The 21,873-nt window shown below is 37.6% G+C and overlaps 1 protein-coding gene across 1 annotated transcript in view; it reads right to left on the reverse strand.

The window, feature by feature from the left end:
* Positions 1-1,328: 1,328 nt before the first annotated feature.
* The window catches only part of LOC136253578 (fibrocystin-L-like), a 30,160-nt gene continuing 9,615 nt past the window's right edge, over positions 1,329-21,873 (reverse strand). The window contains exons 15-21 of the mRNA XM_066046244.1: positions 19,031-19,141; positions 18,786-18,872; positions 18,203-18,726; positions 17,155-17,802; positions 14,644-14,941; positions 13,982-14,577; positions 1,329-12,018 (exon numbers count right to left, since the gene is read on the reverse strand). Of these exons, the coding sequence (XP_065902316.1) occupies positions 1,489-12,018; positions 13,982-14,577; positions 14,644-14,941; positions 17,155-17,802; positions 18,203-18,726; positions 18,786-18,872; positions 19,031-19,141 (12,794 nt within the window). The 3' untranslated portion in view covers positions 1,329-1,488. The remainder of the gene's footprint in view (positions 12,019-13,981; positions 14,578-14,643; positions 14,942-17,154; positions 17,803-18,202; positions 18,727-18,785; positions 18,873-19,030; positions 19,142-21,873) is intronic.

The following is a 21,873-nucleotide window of genomic DNA, read 5'->3' on the forward strand; positions in this document are numbered from 1 at the left end:
GCAAATATTTCGAGGTTGAGCAATGTTGCTAAAAATAAAATTTTCGCGGATTTGCAAACACTCCCAAAATGCATTAGACTATATGGAGGTATAAATATTTCGAGGCTAAAATTTTCAATGATAACCCCGAAAACCATCAAATCAGCAAAAATTTCCCCCCTCGAAATATTTAGGTTATACAGTATGTATGCATATAATGTACATGCATATACACAGTGTGTATGTATGTACAGTATGATACAGCTATTCAGAGTCTATGAAGTTGTTAAACTAGTCATTTGTCTGTAGGAATTCCAGGATTCTTTCCAATACCTACACACAATACCACTAATCATGGACACATGATATCATGTATGAATTCTAGTCCTCAATATGTTCTTGTATCACAGTAGAATGAGTGTCACATACCTGATATGTGTACAACATAATATAGCTATTGTTGCTACAGAACTTCTTAAATCACAGTCAATGCATACCCACACTTATGTTGGTGCCTGGTGCTTTGATGTATTGTAGGGCTAGTTGTATGTATTTATAGAATCTCAGACGGTAAATTAAACTATATATTATATAAACTCTTACAATGCTATTGGCTTCATGTTAGGCATGGTAACATAATACAGTTTTTATTACAATCAGTATTAAGAGGAAATTAAAACTTTTAAGGTCGATTAGAGATCACAGAAAAAAGTAGTGAAAAGAGGGAGATCACCTACACCAGAAGAGATACTAGTGGACATTAAATCCCTACTCCAGTCAATACCCACGACCAAGGGTTTCAGATTAGGTGCAACCATCTGGCCTCACTACTTTTTTGGTTGTAAAAAAATAAAAACTTGATGAAGCAAAAACTAAAAATAGCAACAAACTAAACATGCACTACAATACATGACATTAATTTTATTTGTAATGGCAACAATTAGTGGTCTGGATTTCTGAGCACTGCTCAAAAACATAATAGGCAATTTTCAAAGCATAATTGGCTCAAGCCTAACTTTGGGATCCACTACCTAAAACTTAAATGGTTGACCAATGTATGTAGATATCGAACGAACATTATTATGCAGCAGGCTGCAGCTCCAAGTTTTACAAAAAAAACTTAATTGTCTCCAGACTCCAGTATAAATTTCTTCAATAACTAAACTTGCAAGACACAAATTATTTTTTGAATGATACAAAAGGTTTGGCACATAAAGATATGAGCTTTAGTTTTCCAGCAGAACTGCTAGGCTTCACAGAAATTTGTACCTCACACATTGTAATCTACTGTACGATGTATGTATAGCAGTAATAGTTAGACTACCGGAGTGAAAGCTTTTTATCTGGAATATTTTCTTCTGCACATGTGCAGTATATTATATAAAATATGGTGTGTTACAAAATGTGCTAACTGTTCAGTATACATAAATAGATACACAGTATTTTATTAAACTTACAAAAGTGCTGTATTCTTAATTAAAGTAATGCATACTATATTTAAATGTGTATCTAGTCATCTTCATCAGCAAGTGGCCCCAGTTTATCGTCAACCAAAGCCTCATTGTAGTATTCCTGCTCTGGTCTATCATTGAAACTTATCATGGAAGATCTAGTTATATATTCATTTTCTTCAGTATGACCAGATGATGCTTGCCAATAAATTTGTCGTATCTCATACTTATTTGTGTTGTCATGAGGTTCTTTGCTAGCTGCAACATGGATCTTCCACATTTTAGAATTACGTCTCTTGTAGCATCGATAACAAACAAATATCAGCAGACAAATGAGCAGTAGTAGAATTACCCCACCAGCTGCAGCAATTATAATAATTAGGTCTGTACTAAGTCCATCATCATCGGATCCATCTGTTTCACTTACAAATTGGGCTGTTTTATTGATAGCGATATAGGTCTGTCCGTTATATTCAATGTCAATATCTGCACTGGTAAATGTGCTTATGGCATTTGTTATATCTTGTCTGTTTTCCGATTGAACATAGAAATTTACCACAATACTGCCCCTAACTACTGAAATATTATAGATTGTGACATCTGAGAGAATATTAGAGAGATCACTTTCAACAGAAGTAATGAATGATGTTGCATCATTACCAACTACAGTGTCAAAGTCAGCATCTAGTACAAAGCCCATTCTTGCTGAAGGAAACACTGTGATTTTTATGCTGTACTCTGCTCCACTGACAATGATGTCAGAGTCTGGATTAGTAAAGGCAGTGAACTCCATGATGTACTTACCAGGGTTTCTTATCAACACATCACTAAATGAAGCAGTAGCATCATTACTGTTAAATTCAGCAGTCCATTCCAGACCAGTTAATGATCCACTAGCAGTCTTCAGCTCTAATTTGGCAAACCATCTTCTGCCTCTCCATCCAAGGTTAGAAACTTTCTCCAAAATTCCTTTATCTAACAGTTCTATGATGGGATATGGTGACAATTCTAATGCAGTGCTACCAGTCTGAGAACCCTGAACGATGTTGATTACCATTTCTCTTTCAGAAACATCAAAAGGAACAGTTTGTGCCATAAATCCTACTGGTGGATCAGTAATTGTGAATGCAAGAACATAACCAAAGCCTGGATGACTGATGGAAACATTAGTAAGATTGGCATATCCTCCAGTAAAGGTGACCTGCATGCTAGGCACCACTTGAACACTACTCTGACCAGTGCTGGTTACACTTATAGATGCCACCCATGGATCACCTATTCCAAGATTAGTAACTACATCTCCATTATTGTCATACACAGCAAGGATTGGAGTAGGAGTCAGTGACAACCCCTCAATGCCATTTACTGGCTGAGATAGTAATCGTAGCTCACTTGGAATAGCCAGTGTAATAGGACCAGTGTCATCAGATTCTGAAGCATTTTGTCTGTCTCCAAAAGTTAGTGTACCATTCTCAACTTCTCCTGGTTGTGGACCACCTGTATCTGGTGTTGCCCGTACACCACTAGTGGGATCTACTGGTGGTGCCACTGGTGGCTGTACATCAGCAGATAAAATAGATACATTGAGCATTTCCTCCAGCTGACCAGTTTGAATAACCTCAGCTACCATACTAGTGACATTCTCAAGAGAATCAAAATCTAGAGCATTTGGATCAGTGGTGGTAGTTTCATTAGTTGCTGTACCATTTTCATTATCAATAAAAGTTTCAGGTGGATTACCAATCTCTATTTCCACAGACGTACCTTCTACTTGTCGCTTGCGGCTGCTAGCTTCTGAGATAACATTCACCACCCTGATTCTGCTCTCATCAATACCAAGCAATGTTGCAAGATTGTTAACTAAGTTCTCTTCAAAAAATTCATCAACAGTAACAGGGGGAAGATTAATTGCCAACTGGATTACAGGAGCTGTTCTAACAGTGATGGGTGTATTGCCACGAAGGATGAAATACAATCGTTTAACAGATCTCTCATAAAAGTTGGATCCTGCTAGAGCATCAAGTGTAGGAAGAAACTGATCAAATGGTAAACTGAGATCTCTTGATTTGTATATAAGCTCTCCATTGCCATCAACTTCAACATTAGTTGGATTAACATAAGTGTCTCCATAGTAAACATCCAATCTTTGTGGATTGGTATACAAAAAGGCAATTCTGATGGTATCATTCTCTTCAGCATACAATAAATGAAATCTCATGTTTTGTGGGTTTGTACTGGATAGAGCTATTTCATAATCTAATCCTGGAGCAATAAGGCCATAAAATGTTGAGATCCTTTCTTGACAAGTGTAGCCACCACACCATCCATGATCTTGTGGTCCATTTAGTAAGTCAATATAGCCATTAGCTGCTAATGCAAATGGTGACAACCTTCGCACTTCTGTGTCTTCATCTAAACTTTCAAAGATAAACATTAGATGGTCTAGACCACTACATGAATATGCATTCCACTGTGACATCCACGTGCAGCTGGACTCAGATCTATTGCCTCTTACAATTCCTTTCAGTGGAAACAGATCATCTGGTTCAATCGGTAAACCATTGCTTGGATCAGCAGTTAATACTTTTGGTATACGGTAATTTCCAAGACCTCTTCTAGAATCTCCATCCCATTCAAACTCTGCTTGTGAAATAATTGTCCCATCGGGACCAGAGTTCAACAGTGACCCATCCATATCCTTTATAAGAATATGTTTCTGTGCATCACAGTCCAGGTCAACACAGTCAGAAGGATTTACACTACCAAGATTGGGAATGTGATTACGGTAAAGTGAATCAATATTAACATTAATCAGTTTTGTATTGCATACATAAGTGGGATGTTGACAATCCTCACTTATGGGATTGCTCACAAAGGCAGTATCACGTACAGAGCCCCTTACACCAAAGTTTATAAAACTTACTCCATCTAAGGTAGTTAAGCCACTAATGGCTGGGTATGAGGTAATTGAAGGCCAAGAAGACTTGGGGAAATGTCCTGGACCAGACAAGAAGCTTGAAAGTATTAGTCCTATGTGACCTCCACCAGGTGCTAGCATGGGAGAGAATGATTTAGGATGAGACGCTACTTCTGGAATAATGTTATCATCTTCCATTGTTAAGTATGGACTAGCGCCAACAATGATGGTGTTATTAATTCTCACTTGCTTAGTTGATTCCTGATGTGTTAGAGAACTTGGAGAATACACATTTAAGAAAATGGCCGCCTTATTATCAATTAAGACGTTGTTTTGCATGTAAACCCCTGATCGGCTGTATGTGAATATTCCATAGTGATAACAACTGTAAATGGTGAAGTGACTTAGCTGTAAGCATTGGGGCAGCCCATCGGAATATGGAACATGTATTCCATGTAATGTGGAATGGGCAACATTTCCTACCCATCGAGGAGTAGCATTAACTACTGGAGAATCACATAGCTCACCATCAACATGAAAACCAACTTTCCCACCACCTGCAGCTGCATTTCCAATTAGCACTAAGTTAGTAGTACCAATGAGCTCAAAATTAGGAGTCCATTCAATATTCTGAGGATCATCAATGCCACGATATGTTCCAGGAAATAAGGCTACAGTTGCCATTGTCTTTTCCAGTGTATGGCCTGATCCTTTTAAAATCACTGAAGGACCAACAGTACTATGAATGACATTATCAGAGATCAATACATTGTCTGATCCGAACACACCAATGCCAGAGTTGTAGCCATCATGAATACTGCTTCTTCTAATGTATGTGATTTCCGCATCAGCTGCACTAGTTCTAGTGTTGAGTATGGCAAATGAATAACGTGGATCAAATGAGTCTGAGTGTCCTTCCTGTCCACAATTAATGATCTCTACACCATCTATCTGAGCACTTCCAACATTTCTTACTGAGAAAGCATTTGTATAGGAACCAACAAGTATTCTGCATCCAAATGCTTGGTTATCAGTTGTGGCAAAATCTCCACTTCGTATTTTGATATTTCTTGTCAAGAGGCCTACTTCAGCTCTCTGTATAAACATGTGATCATCTATTGTTGTCTCTTCACCAAGATGTTTATACTGTAGGCTACCACTGAGGGTTATAGTGTTGCCTGATATAGCAAGAATTTGAAATTTTTCTGTGTGCAACATTTCATAAGATGTTGATGCTATTACAATCTCTTCTCCTACTCTCCAGTCTGGAGTGTCAACCACTTCTATAGTGTTAGAGCCTGGCTGTACTGTCTGTGCTAAATGTGTCCAAATGACAAGTCTTTCTTGGCCATGGAGAATCAATTGGCCAAACACTCCAATAGCCTTTGCTCCAAGGATGGGCCCAGTGGGTGGTAGAATGAATTCTAATGAGGTTTGAGTTCCATGTAAAATAAAAGTGGCCATATTTTGAAATGGACGTGTTGGCCAGCCAGCAACTAATCTTCCTCCATCAATCAGTATATTATCTGCTTCAATTGTATGATTGAGTGAGTCTAGCAGTTCCAGTCCACCACATATTGTAATATTTTTGAGCCTCGGAATTATTATGTCAACTATAACATACAGTGTACAGTTAATGTAAACACTATCACCTTCTTGTGGGAGCTGTCCTCCTTCCCAGATTGAAACATTTGACCAGTTATGTGTAACAGCGGGAACACCAGGAGGAAGAGTTGGTGGTGGAGTTGGTGGAATGCAATTTTCATAAAAGCAGCGGAATGTTCTGAAGGAAATAGTAAACTGAGCTCCACCAGGTCGACCTTTTACCAAATAAGTCAGAACATTGGATTCATCAATGTACCAATCTCCTGTATTGTGCATAGAAGGATCTGGCTTTGCAGCAGTTGCATTTTGTTCAACTCCATTAAATACAACCCCATCCACTTGCTGTGAGTAATTGCGGCAAATCCAAAAGTACTCATTTTCTTCTAATCCAGAAATGATCATGCTGTAGGAAATATTTGCCAAGTGCCCACCATCATCCCATCTTATAACGTACTTATGTCCTTTAGGAATTATAGCCATGTAACCAGATGGACCTGTAAGCCTCGTTATCACATAGTCTAAATCAGTGGTTCCATATTCATTAGTCAGAAATATTGTCCTGGTTGATATAGATGATGGTGTCACACTGTTTATGGCTATTCTTACAAAATCAACTGTGGCATCACATACACTGCTGTTGATTTCTGAGTTGCTGCTGGCCTCATTTAGAGCACAACTATCATGTGGGAGTACACCACTATAAGGGACTAGTGAACCATTAACAATACCAAGCAGAGAACCATCTAAATCTCTGTGTACATGCTCATAGTTCCACTGCCATCCTGAAAGATTAGGTGAATCAATGTATGTAATTTTTTCATATCTTGTTAGGTAGCCACCTTGTTTGACTCTACAGTGTGAACATGCTAGTATGGCTGAACAGCCTCGTCTATTAAAATTGACAAAAGTTACATTGGAGACTGTTAAATAGTATGAACGTGGTGCCCTGAAACCGGACACAGTACAGAAATCAGGATCATCTGAGTTTAGGTCACTGTGGCCAACAATGAGTACATCTTTAACTAGTGGTCCTCTCTCACCCCATTCTCCGGTATTGTCTGTTATTTCCACACCAGCTAGTTCATTGTCTAACATTGTAGAATTGTGCACTTGCAATGCTCCAACTCTCTCATGGAATTCAACTCCTCGGTTGTTCTTCCATGCTAACAATCTGTTAAAGATGGCTGGTTGGTCTGCCCCACCATTACACCCACTTACTTTGGGGAAGTATGTTTGGAACACCCACAAACCATACCAGCCCATTGAGTGTGCACTGTTATCATCAAATTCCCCTAGAGGAACATTTTGTGGGCATATTTCAGTTGTGAATGATGGACCACTGGGATGCCTCTCCAATCGATACCAGAAGCCAAAATGGCTACCACCAGCAGCTGCATTCCTTCTTACTGTATTGTTTGGGTTGACAACCCAGAAAGTAGCAGGTGTTACATCAACATTTAGTAAACTACTGGAACCTCTCACAAACACACCAAGGTTATCTTGAATGATGGTACCAACCTCTACTCCATCTTCTAAAAAGTAAGCATGTCCCATTATATTATAAGCAACATTCCTCTCAACTAGCAAATTGTTAACAGCATGTACAGTGACAGCTCTGTTGAAAGTGTGGTGGATACCACATCCCCTCACATATGATCCAGTAACATCTCCGTTGAGATGGAAATGTATTGGATATCGACCAAGCCTGAATGCTTGTCCAGCATGAGTCACTTCAACATATTCAATTCTTCCAGTTACTAAATGTTGATCCATCACTGGTGCATGTAACATGATTTGGCCTCCAAACTGATCACTTCCTGTTTCTTCTCCAAACCGTCCCTGGAAGCAAGTCTGTACATCGAATTGGCCAGGCCTGAACTCTTCTGGACATGCCGGTATTGTAGTCACCCATTCTTCAATCCTGTTACCTCTAAAAACTACATTTCTGGTCAAGTAACCTACTTCAGCACTAGTGTCAATGTATTGTCCAGCTATTGTTTGTTTAACTGACAAGTGTTGGTATTTCAATGGAGGATCAATACTTAACACAGTCCTTGACCCATCAATAGCAGTGATTTTCACTTCTTCATTTTCTCTTTGACTATAGCTAGTTGATGCTATGACAATCTTTCCACCAACTTCCCATGATACAGCTTCTTGTAAAGTAATCATGGTATCTCCTGGATTTGCAGTAATGTCAAGTTTAGTCCATGTTACATCAATTGGAATTCCATGCAGGTCCAGTGTTCCATGACGAACAGCTAATGTCTTAGCACCATATATTGGTAACTCAGTGGACAAAACATGACCATAAAGGACTATTTCTGCTCTATGGGTAAAAGGTTCATCTTCTGTTCCTACTTGTAAAGCTCCATTGTCTGTGATTAGAACAAACTGAGTATGCAAGCTGACATCTTGAGTATCAAGGAACATCACAGTTCCTCCTTGAATGAGAAGAAATGACAAGATAGGAGTATGTATATCAAGTGCTAAAGTCTGTCCTCTGGGTACAACTACAAAATCACCTTCCACTGGTGGTGATTCTCCTCCCCAAGTGTACGTAGAACTCCACAAATCCACATAGAAAAATGTTAGTCCTCCAGATTCAGCAAAGTTTCCTTCAATATCAACTAGTACGTCAGCCTTGACAGTTCTGCCAATGGCACCAGTTTGGCAGGTAATGGTTGTGTCATTCATGGAAATTAAGGAACATTCTACCCCACTGATAGTGACGTTACAGCTAGATGAAAATCCACTGCCTGTTATTGTTAAAGTAGTTCCTCCAGCTGTTCCTCCCATTTGTGGATAGATGCTGGTTACTTGTGGTGTCAAGCTGTTCATATAGGTATACCCATCTTGTATTACATAGCTAGTTCCCATAGTAGTCACGATAACATCACAGACTACATCTGATCCAGGGTAGGTATAACTTGGTACTTCACAATTTAACATGGTTAGACTAGGAGGATCATTAGTAGGAATACAGGATTGATTGCAGATGGTGACAAAAGTGGAAGCTGGTTCAAATCCCACACCGAAAATAGTAAGAGTATTTTTGCCAGCAAAACTTCCTTGCATTGGTGCAACTGTGGAGACCCGTAACACATACTCAAAGTCAACATCTCCCATAGCAAATCCTATGTCAGTTACCAAGACATTAACCTTATAAGATCCAGTAAGTGCTGGCCCCAAGGTGCAATTAATCTCTGTTGTAGATGCATCATAGATGGCACATTCAGCACCTCCAATAGTGACCACATTATCTGTAGACATAGTAGCAAGCAAATCTCCAGTAATAGTTACATTGTCTCCATCTTGACCTGATGTGGGACTGATGGAAGTGATTTGTGGAGAGTTGCCCTGTGTACTGTAATTGTATGTAGCAGTAGGGAAGATCACATCATTGACAGTAATTGTTACAGTGTTATATCTGTCTCGTCTTGAAGGAGCAATACAGTAAACTACAGAGTAATTACTATACACAATTTGACAATCTCGTTCACCAATCAACACAGTAACATCAGATGGCTCACTAGAAAATCCACTACCCATGATTACTATGGTGTTGCCACCTTCAACACTACCAGTGGATGGATCAAGTGATGTTAGTTGAGCCACACTTGTTACTCTAGGAGATGTAGTGAACATGGCCTCACCAGAAGACGTGGTAACTCTTAAAATGTAATCTCCAGCTGGAATAGGATAAAGTGTACAAATGATAGACAAGTTAGATATTTCTATGACATCACAAGGGTAGTATCCAACTGTTACATTATATGGTGAAAGAGGCAAGAAATTATCAAATGTTAATGTTAAATTGATGGGAGTATCACCATAAAAATTGGCTGGATATACTGAGGAGATTGTTGGTGTGGATGACATTGAGTAATTGAAGTAACATGAGGATAGTCTACACTTAGCTTCTAACCCATTAGTAGTTACCACTACTTCAGCCTGAAATTCATCTTGTAAACCTGAAAATGCTGGAATTGTGCAGGCAATATTGGTGTAGTCGAATAACATTATATCACATTCATTGTCATTAATGTACACTGTTGTTGTATCAAGAAATCCTGAGCCTGTGATTAAAAGCTTTTGGCCACCTTGAATAGATCCAGTTTTGGGAGTGTATTCATCAATGAATGCACAAAAAGTGATTGTCTTATTAGTTTGATTATTTATTGCAATAAGAGCATACCCACAACCGAACACTGAGACCTCAACTGACAGTGGTTCATTGATAGGCACAATAGCAGCATCTTCTATAATACAGTTGATTGAGAAGAATGTCACATCAACTATAGTACAGTCATAATCTCCTATCTTCACTATGTTGAGTTCTGGAACATCTGAAAATCCTTTCCCAGTGATGATGATTGTATCTTGTATGGTAGGATATAGAGGGGCTATGGCAGTAACTATTGGAGTGGCACAAGTAAGGTATGCAAATGTAACAACTTCAGGAAATGATGCTCCTTCACAAGGTAGTGATCCTGATCCTGATGATACTGACCTTTCATCTCGATCATCCACAATGTAATGTTCTGCATAATAATCTCCGATCATTACTGTTACTGGGAAGGTAAGCTCAGTTACTTCTTCAACAATGATTTCACCTCTAAGTTGTGTGAAACCATCATAATTGCTGGCATAGAAATATACACCAGACTCCGAAAAAGTATATGCAAAACTTCCATCTTTCATACGGCTAGTTCTGAATCCCTGACCATCATAGACACCAGAGCCATTGGCAACCTGGAATAGGTCAAGAGAAATTCCACCACTCCATGTCCACTCGACAGTATCTCCTGCTTGTAGTACAACAACTGATGGGTCCCAGACTAAAGTAGAATTTATCACTGCAGCTTGTACAGTAACGGTCTTGGAAGTACTGCCAGTAATGCACTCTATGTTAGTTGTGTTAGCAGCAGTAACATTACATGGAATGTCACCGATTGTGATTTTAATTTTAGATAATTCAGTGGTAAATCCATCTCCATTTATGGTGATTAAAGTGCATCCAAGAAGTGAGCCAATGGCTGGGCTTACTGAATAAACTTTAAGCTGATAAGATACAGGAGGATATAAGAATTCTGAACCATTAGCAACAGCAGCTTCTTGAACTGCGAAACCAATTCCATGGACAAGCACAAAAACTGGATAAGTGTTTGGTTCGTGTGGTGGAGCTTTGCAATTAATAGCAAGATTGCTGTATGCCACTACCTCACAATCCATTCCGTTTATTATGACACTAACATCTGATTCATTTACCCATTCAGATCCGGCACCAGATTCCAAACCAGCAAATCCTGATCCACTTATAGTGATGGTAGTCTCTGTATGTACAGGTAGTTGATAAGGTGTAATACCAGTTATTACAGGAGTAGCTGTAGTTGAATACTCAAAGCCATTTTCAATGACAGCTATAGTGCCATTCACATTAATAGTAATATTAACCAAACCTTCTGGATGAGGACCACTCATGCAAGTAACATGTGTATTATTTGACTTGACAATGATACAGATGATGTCATCAAACCAGATAGCAAAGTCATAATAGTAATGATGATAATAATAATAAAAGCAAGGTGCATCTGAATCATTGAAATGGCAGATAGCAAATTCACAAAATAGTTCAGTAAAATTTCGTTCATCCACATCAGGAAATCCCTCACCTTGTATAGCGACTAGAGTACCTCCTCCTATACTACCACTATCATAGTCATACACACCATCAATAGTTAAGGTGTACTCAAATGTAACATTACTCATTGCAAGACCTTTAGACTCAATCATGACATATACATCATATGTACCAGCTGTGTTTGCACCAGCCATGCATGAAATAAAACTATCATCAGCTTCCAGTATGTAACAAGGAGCATCACCTATTGTCACACTTGTGACATTTGGAGTAAAATCACTACCAGTGATATTAACAATAGTTCCAGATTGACCAATGGCTGGAGCAATGAAATCTACAGTTGGGGTCATGTTGGCAGAGAAAATGAAACTGCAGTTGTCATTTTTGCAAGATGATGGGATTCTATTGATTATCACCTCAACCTGTCGAATAAACCAAAGAGAATAAATATACACAACAACATAACATAATTTGTAGACTAAAAGCCCTATAAATACGTGTAGACATAGATAATGTATGCGTTCCTAATGGATTGGAAATGTGCAAATTTCCTGAAGAAACAGAATTGCAACGTTGTTTCTTTGCTGCTGTTTACACCACTTGTAGCAGGTAGAGTGTAGTAGGCTAGCTAGATATTCACTGCTTCATTGTATATTTCCACTGTTTCGATAAAAGTTCAGAAAACAGGCACTACTTGTTTAGCTCAAGATGAGCAGTACTGTAGCATAAAATTTATTTCAATATAGTACACGTTTCTTTGGTTGTGTAAATGCGGTGACAAGAAGTTGGATAATAGTACTGTTGCTGAAATATTAGCTGGTGCGTACCTACCATTGTCACCTGTCACAAACAGTATTTCTCCCAATGTCCACAGACATGCTGTGTTCTTGTTCAGTACACAACGCAACACAATAAACAATGTAAAAGGAATATCCATGCCTTCAAACTGGCCTTCAAACAAACCAGAGAAGCCAAAACAGCCACTCAGTACATTTCCTAATGTATTGGTGCATGATAGGAAAATAATTTAATGGGCATTTCCAATCCATTTTGAATGCATACATTATCTATGGTGTAGATAACTATATGCCTCTTTGGCTTTTATATTGTTATAATTTGATCAATGCAAAAGTACTATAAAAAACATGTCACTTATGTCATTACTTTTCACCAATATTAAATTAGCAAATTTTAATACTTGAGTATTTTATTTTACTTTGTGTTGTAGTTGGAATAGTAGCTTAGTGTGTTCAAGTGGTGACTGTTCTATCATAATATTATCATAACAACCTGAGGGTTACTGCTTTATTTTAATCTTAATGTTTTTATTATACTGGATCTCTTATATATTATGCCCAAAAGGTTCTGAAGGTGTGGTCATGATGTTTGGCAAAACTGGTGCTGTTAGTGATACAATCCACTCTATTGTAAAGAAGCATATTACACGTACGCTTCAAATAAATCTTTGCCATCTACAGCTATCACATAAATATTTATATGTGACTGTAAGGAAAGTTCCAATAAGAAATCTATCCATGTGTCAAATTAGTTCCTTGCATGAAGAATATGACAATAAAAAGATGTGGAGATGAAAGGTTAAAGGCAAGGAACAGGGAAAGCAAAATCATTGGAATTCCAAAGGGTACATGGTATGAGTAAGTGTACTATAGTCATGTAAGGCGGAAGTTCTGCCATCTGTCATGTACCTTCTATATGGCCTTTCGACTGTTATCACAGGAAGGCAGACTGAACATCTAATTTCCACATAATAGTGCCTCTTTGAATTTACTAGATTAGATGTTAGCTACTGTAACAGTATTTTGGGAATGCCATTTTATTTTTGTGAGATCCTTACTATACAGTATCACTGTGCTGTATGATATGCATAATATTAGACAATCCTATGATACATCAGATATAACACATGTTGGAGCTTAAGCATATTCCTTGCTGCTAAAGCTTACCAGATAAATACTATATACCTTTACTAGGCCAACACTATTAAACTGGTGAATCTACTCTCTTTAGGATGTGCAACCTTATATGCCAAATTTTTGAAAAAAATCACCATATTTTGTGGAGTGTTGACATGTTCACATAGGTATAGCAACATGGGAGAGGAGGTAGTTCCCTCCACTTTAATTTTAGAAATGGTTTAGCCCTACCACTATAATAAGATTGAAATACTTTAATAGAACAGTCAGCTACTCTAATAGTGCAGTCATGTACTGAAATAAAACATTCAGATGCCAAAATTATTTACTAAATCCAACTTTAGAAGACTACGTTTGCAAAAAATTGCTACTACTGAAGTCCCCACTATGCATAATATGTATTGATTGATAATTTAGTATGTGAGTTAGAAATAATGTAACATTTATTTACCTGAGGGTCCTTCTTAGGAAGTCGCAGCATGTCACCTCTGAATGGTCTCAAAAACACTCCACCATCAGTTATTGTCTCTACTTCTGAAGAAGTGTTATTTCCAATTTCTTGTATTAAGCCACTTCCATCAACCACCAGTGGTTCTTGGTCACCACCTCTCTCCAACCATTGGATGTTGTATGTCACTTCTTGACATGTACCACCTGCTGTGACTTGTATATCACCAATATCAAATGTTTCTTCCAGCCACATTTCAAGTGTGGAATCATCAACATTATATGAAAAGGTTTGCATTGTTTGAGAGCCTGTGGCAGTGTACTGTAGTGCAGAGATTGTAAATTCTCCAGTCACTCCAGATGTGGCACCAACAGTTCTTTGGATACTTATCAAGTCATCATTACTAGCAGTGTAACTCAATAGTGGTATACCAACACCACAGTCATGTACAGTGTATTCAACAGTATAGGTAAGATATCTTGCTACATAAGTGGATGAATCAGAGACACTTAGATCCTCATAAGATATTAGATTACGTCGTACATCTACTTCATCAATATAGACTCCATTGGGCCTAGCTGGAAGTTCGTCTACAAAGACTGCACAAAAAGTACATGGCAGGTAAACAAAGTATGCCATTTAATCCATATATAGTTTAACCTTACTTTGATTATTATCCTGCTGAATGGAAACTTCATCAATCCACAAATCACCAGGCACACCATCGAAGAATATTTGGTAAGTAGTAAACTCAAGGCCATTATCTGCAAAAAAGCCACTATCTTGTGAAAAGTACTCATAGAGGTTGATACAGTGATAACTCCAGCTGTTGGGTGACGGTGGAAATTCATCTGCTGATAGTGGCACATTTATACGATACAGTGGCCTTCTTCCATCTTCTAGCAAAGTGTATGTGTGAGTACTTAGTCTTGTAGGTAGGGTTCCACGATAAGAAAAGCAAAACTACAGACAAAGAAATAAAAAATTCATCTGTTTTACCTGCTTGCTTTTGTCTGTGTTGGTATTTTGTGTGTGTGTGTGTGTGTGTGTGTGTGTGTGTGTGTGTGTATAAAGTATGTACGCGTTGAGCTGGATCCTCCAAAACATTTAATAACTCATGGATGCAATTACACATGATCTTGAAATTAGGCTCATTTGTAGCACTGATTGACCTACTAAAATATTTCAACATGTTTTTGTTCAAATGTCTAACATAATATTTACAATCAATCAAAATGTTTGCCACACTTTTTCTATGGGGAAGCCATAAAGTGCTGTGTCAATTACAGCCATTTCCCTAACTGGTAAAGGAGCCAAACCGTACATTTCTGTTGTTGACACCTTTGCTGTTACCACTAATCATCTGACTAGCTGAAATGTTAACTCTCTTTAGAAAAGTCCACTTATAATTTTTAGCTGTTATTCAGGATCCAGCTCAACACAGGATAAATTACAAATTTTAAGTTGGATTAAAACAAGTAGTGAAATAAGGGAATAGCAAAAACAAGAGAGGCTGCCTATACCTGCAGTAATGGTCATTTATTTAATCCCTATTTATAATTTTCCTTCTACTTGTTTGTTTACTTTTTAAATAACATACTTATGACTAATGAATCCATGCATACCACATCAAAACAAAGAATGGCACCATAAAAATGCTCAGCCCAACAATTTAAAGTTCAGTGGCCATTATACTTCATCTTCAACTATGTTCCACCCATTATACAGTGATACGAATGAAGAACAGTACAAGAAGTGTCTCTGCAATCACTACAGAAATTACAGGCGACAAATGTAATATCTACCACCACATGCACAGCCACTGGGAAGCTGTATTGTGCTACTTTGAGAATCGTCACCTTGTGTTGTCAGCAAAAAGAACTGGGACACAAAGGAGGACAAAGGTAATTCTGTAATGTGAGTATTGTACATACTCAGGTTGGAAAAAGGCATGTGTCAGAACAAGGTGATGTTGAAAAGTGAAAAACTCAAGCCCATAGCCTTATGCATTGTTGAGTTACAGCTGGTGTATGCTTGGCTAAAGGCATCAGTTAGATAGTTAGTTAGTCAGTTAATAAAAAATTTAGTCAAATAGGAAATTTTTAAATTCCACAGAAACTTGTTGGAAAGATTTGGGAGTCGCTCTGAAGGCATTTTTTGTGCTTGGTTATATATGCTTAACTATACCGCCAAACTGATTTGAAGGAAAACTAAGGCAGGCAAGAAAGCCAAAATCACCATGATCAGTACTACCATAATGTTTGACCATTGTATAAAACTCTGTTTTATTGGATAGTAGGGTAGTGGGAAATAGTGTGGTTCATGATTAATTTATAGCTAATGAACAAAGGAGCCATAATGACATTCCATTAAATTTTTTTACCTACGTGTATATAGAAACACTACCATGACACTTTAAAGACAGCAAAAGATGCTGATTCATGTAGTGCATAATGGCTTCCTTGTGCTGACTAGCTATCACCTTTATAACACTAGTCGAATATTATTGTGATTAGATATGTAAAAATGTATATACATGTACACTGTACCTTTCTCAAACACAAAATTGTGAAATATTTTATAAAATTTGTAAATCTTTTATCATTATCATTGCTCTGAAATTTTCCATAAGTAAAGCTACAGTAATTGATTACGTTTTGATATATAAAAGAGCATGATTACGTTTTGATATATAAAAGAGCATAATCAGTACAAGGTGCTAACAATAATACCATTATTGTTTGCTAAAAATTTTAATGTGAGGAAAATGCAAATCTGGTAATCTGATCACATAATATTATATATGTCTGGCTAATGGCTAACTGGCTAAAACTCATCAGGCATGTGTGACAGGAAACAATTGCTTTTTGTCATTTTTTTCTTTTTACACCATATGGGCAGGTTCACCTGTCATAATTCTGCTACAAAGAAAGTAAACAAACAACTATACAACAAAAATTAGGGTCATATAAATAAGAGTAATCTAACAGGGAGGTCGCCTGCACCACCAGATATACAAGTAGACATTCACATAAGCTGAAGCAGAGAATATATGCCCAGTAGTACATCTGCAGTTGTAAGCAACCTCTCTTGTTTCTTTACATTGTATTTCTGCGATGATCCCAATTGAACTTAAAAATTCTTATATACTTTTCCTTGTGTTTATCAACACTTACCCACTGATATATCACCACAGGAATATTTCCCTTGGTGGTTCCTGTAATATCATCTGTACTTCTAAATGCTCTATACACAAGAAAGGGGTTCTTCAAGGAGAATCGACCACATTGTGGGTCAACTGTATTGTCACGTGTACCCCAAATACGACCAGTAGTATCGTCATAGTTGTGTGTCCAGTATACCTGACCAGTTGAAGATTTAGTACAAGTGACTGAGATGATATCATGGAGTTGGTCTTCTACAAAATTGTTATCACTGTCTGGTAGTGAGATGGTGTCTGTCATTCGAGTTGATAAGCCTAACTCCAAGTCATTAGGGAAACGACCCATTTGAACAGTGACAATGTCAACAGTAATAAGTGAGGCATTATATTCCCCAACTTCTAAGGTAGTAGTTCTCTGTGTAGCCTCGAAAAACACTACTTGGAAGGTTGTTTGATCATCAGTAGCAGTCTTGGTCACTCTGATGTCTGATCCACTAGCCCCATCAATGATTGCAGTCACAGCTGAGTCAAACTGATTTGCTGATCTGCTGGCAGTTAAGCTAATTGGTTCTGATGAGTTATATCGTAGCGTGAAAGGTGAAGATGTGGATCCAGTGATTGTAACATTCAGTATCATTGGCTGAATGTACATGGTAATTTCCTGCAAAAAAACATAGCAACATTAAGCCAGCAATAGTATGATACCTAGCTACTTGTCAGCATGTACATAAAGTGTAGGCACGCAGGGGCGTAGCCAGACTTTTGATGATGCCAGGGCCTAGTAAGGTGCCATGCACATACCCATTTCTGTGACTTTATCATCTTCATGTACCAATATAGAAGCTGCTAGAACTTACCTTAAAACCCGATAAATGTGGCAACTTTACCAGCAAAAATTACTTGAGGCATATAAGGATGGTAGTAGTAGTATTATACTACTATAATGTAGATGCAGTTTTTGTGAAGTGGACACATAATATAGAATTAGGTACAGCATGGCATCGTATAGGTATGGTATACTAGTATATATGGTACAAGTGAGTACAGTAATCACAACTCACATGTGTTTCTTTCTTTAAGTCTGCTGATAACACTATTTGTTGTTCTTCATGTTCTCCATGTACCTCACTAGATGTGAGATTGGTATTGTGGTATTTAGCACCAAATCCAAGATTCCATGGACCAGTACCTTGATTGTGTAAAACTTCCAAGTAATATGATTTACCACCTTCTAGTTCAATAGGTACAGACTTCTGAGTAGAAAAGGTACCCCAATCATTCGTATATTGATCAGCATATGCTATCAGTTCAGTATGTTCAGCTGACATGTTAGGGCTAAGATAAAACCTGCTCCGGTCATCAGATCGGATATAAAAGGTGTACCAGCCATTAAATGGAGGGACATAAAACCCAGTGTATTTGGAATTGAAATAAAACTCTTCTCCAAACTGTGAAGGTCGTTGAGAAGTTGCATACGCAATCTCAACATAGCCCTCAACATTTGGAGGTTTATCATTAGCATTTGCTCTAAATCTGCTAAGGTCCCAATCAAGATTATACAATTGTCGAAGCAGCCCTCGACCTCCTAGAGCAGTGGAGAAGAAAAATGGTAGAATAACAATCATCTTGGCAAAAGATGATTACCAGGATAGTAAGTATGATCGCCTTGGCTGGCACCAGTAACACAAGTGATTTCTGTTGTGGTAATATCTTGAATATCACAAGAGACACCTGAGTGATGTGGAAAGCATGTGACATAACAACCTTAATCAAGTATAATTACGTATATTGTTTCTTTAAAGTTAACAAAACAGTATTAAATATGTAGTGTATAATCCATTACAATTAATGCACAAAAAAGAATATTAGAGGACACACATTTATCTCACCTCCTACCAACACTTCAATGTCAGTAGCATTAGGATCAAAGTGTTCTCCAAAAATTGTGATGGTAGTTCCTCCATTGGTACTACCCATATTAGGACTGACTCCTGTTATGTCTGTAAGGTGGGTATAGAAATAAATAGTGCTATATGTATGCTAGCAATCTAAGTAAAAACTAAAATGTATTCCTTGTTAACACTATGAATTTAGAAAAATATTGCACTAATTGCCACTAAATTCATATTGATAGGGTCTCCAAAAATCAATATCTTCAAACGATCAGCAATCTATATGTATTGCCATGCTTAGGGTATAGATCTAATCAAGAACATACAGCTGTAGCAGAACAGTCTGTCTGTTTCATAGCATGAAATGTTCTAAAACGTATTTAAAATGTGTTGTATTCAATGACGTACTTCTTTAGGCCAACATGCACTGTCTTCCCCCTCCAAGTTTCATGAAGTTATCCACTCCTATAAAGTTATCTATACCAAAACAGCCAGGTTGTGAAAAAAGGGTGCAGCTTCCAAAAAATTCCTGGGTGAAAAAAGTCATGAAATCAGAAGTGGCAGCCAAGAAGTGGCTGTGATGATACGTAGGTTAATGGCAAAAATTGTAATAATAACAAATCAGGTGAATTTGTGTTTCCTCCTTCAAGTTTCACTACAATTAGGCACAAAATTCACCTAAATTGTTATTATTAATATTTTTGCCATTAACCTATGTCCTCACATCTTGGGTACCACTTCTAATTCCACGACATTTTCACCATGGCTTTTTTATTAGGCCATATCCTTTTTTTTCACAGCTTGACTGTTTTAGTATAGATATCACTTATTCTTGGATTGGTATACTCCAAAACTGGCCTGTGGTTGGCTTTGGAGCTCCTTTTACTTGTTTTTTTTTCTTTACTACGAAGAGATCAAGAGCAGAATTCTTTTGTACAATGCATTATTTTAAAATTGATTACATAAATTCTCTCCTACCGGTTGGCTGGCTTGTAGCAGAAATCTCTACAAGGTCACCTGTTCGTAGCTGAACTCTCTACAGAGTGATTTACTAGACTCTCTATAGGGTGAATTTTTGGAGCTGATCTCTCTACAAGGTGACCTGAACTCTCTACTAGGTGACTTGTTTCTAGCTGAACTCTCTACAGGGTGACTTGTTTGATCTCTCTACAGCATGGCGTGCTTCTAGCTGATCTCTCTAAAGGGTTACTTGTTTCTAGCTGATCTCTCTCTACAAGGTGATTAGTTTCTAGCGGATCTCTCTCTCTACAGGGTGATTTGTTTGCAGCTGAACTCTCTACAGGCTAACTCATTTATAGTTGAACTCTCAACAGGTGGCCTGTAATGATGTAGCTGAACTTTCTACATATGATTGTTTGTGGCTGAATTCACTACAGAATGACTTGCTACTTACTGAATATTTTAATAGGATGACTGCGGTATTAGAGTATATACCTCAATCAAGCAAATGTTACACGTAGTTTGATTTCAAAGTATACATGCATGCTATACTGTGCTACGAACACCTACTTACACGTTGCATCAATAGTCTCTGTCCCAGTGTTTTTATTGTTGTGAATTCTTCTAAACTAGAGAAAGGTTATTCTATGATGACCAATCCACCACATACCAATTTTCAGCTCATTGCTATAAGAGGTTTGCCTAGTAGGAGCGGCAACTAAACATTTTTATTAACAAAATACAATTGCATGATTGCTATACACTGTTGGTTTTTGCATTGTATCCTTGTGGTCATAAATTTGATTTCTTTCAAAGGCACTCCTGTGACAGTTAATTTGTGTAACTACAGACCAATTTTCAACTGATTCCTTACCCTGTACGTGTGACAGAAGTTAGATATTATTTTACGTGAATAATTGTTCATAACTTTTTGTATATTTTGATTGGATTTCTGATACTGATATTCACTTTAATAACCTCTTTAGTGTGGTAAATTTCAGCTTGTTTGGAGTATGTGTTTGTATTTTATGGCAGATTTTGCAGTGTGTGAAAAGAAGTAGAAGAAAACCTGAGACTTGTATCTTGGTAATGGCTGAAGCGATTTACTTTAAATTTGGTATGTGGACTCCCCTATCTAGTGAGAATTTCTACCGCAACATTGATTCCAATTGGTTAATGGATCACAGGGCTACATATGTGTGAGAATTACATTTTCTTCCTATCAATATACCTACGGTGTGGTTTGCCAGCTTCTTGGGCTGCATAACACACTACTGTGTGTCTTGATACTTGGAGAGTTTTGGTAGTGATATTTTTTGTGTCACTGATCAGCAAAATTCCAATGTGACTGAATTTGACAAAACAAGGTTCTAGTTTTATGACTTTGAGAGATCATAAAAATATGCCATTAGCTCCAAATTTTGAACAGTGATTTTGTAATGCTATGGAACCAATGTGTGACTATTTCAGGTCAATAGCATGCTGGCAGGTCACGTTACAGTTGGTCAAAATCAAATAAATGGAAGCCTAGTCTTATCACAAATGTTACCTAGCTTGTCCAGCAAACTGAGAATGACATCATCCAATCCATTAAATGTTTACAAAAACTGCAGTTCCTTGTGCATGATTCACAAAAAGGTAATTAAAACTATATTGCTTATAAGATATGACTTCTAGCATAAATGTGAACAAAGGCGTAATATCCGTGTTATGCAACCTGACTGTCTGGATACAAATCCACTCAGGAGAGGACAGTAAACAGAATTATTTGAATAGCATTATTAACCAGCATACTATTGTATGCTGGTCAGCTTATGTATGTGGACTTACATATGCTGATACCACATATGTAAGTCCACTGTATTATACCATCTTATTCA

The sequence above is a fragment of the Dysidea avara genome, chromosome 4 (genome assembly GCF_963678975.1).
Source record: "Dysidea avara chromosome 4, odDysAvar1.4, whole genome shotgun sequence".
NCBI lineage: Eukaryota > Metazoa > Porifera > Demospongiae > Dictyoceratida > Dysideidae > Dysidea > Dysidea avara.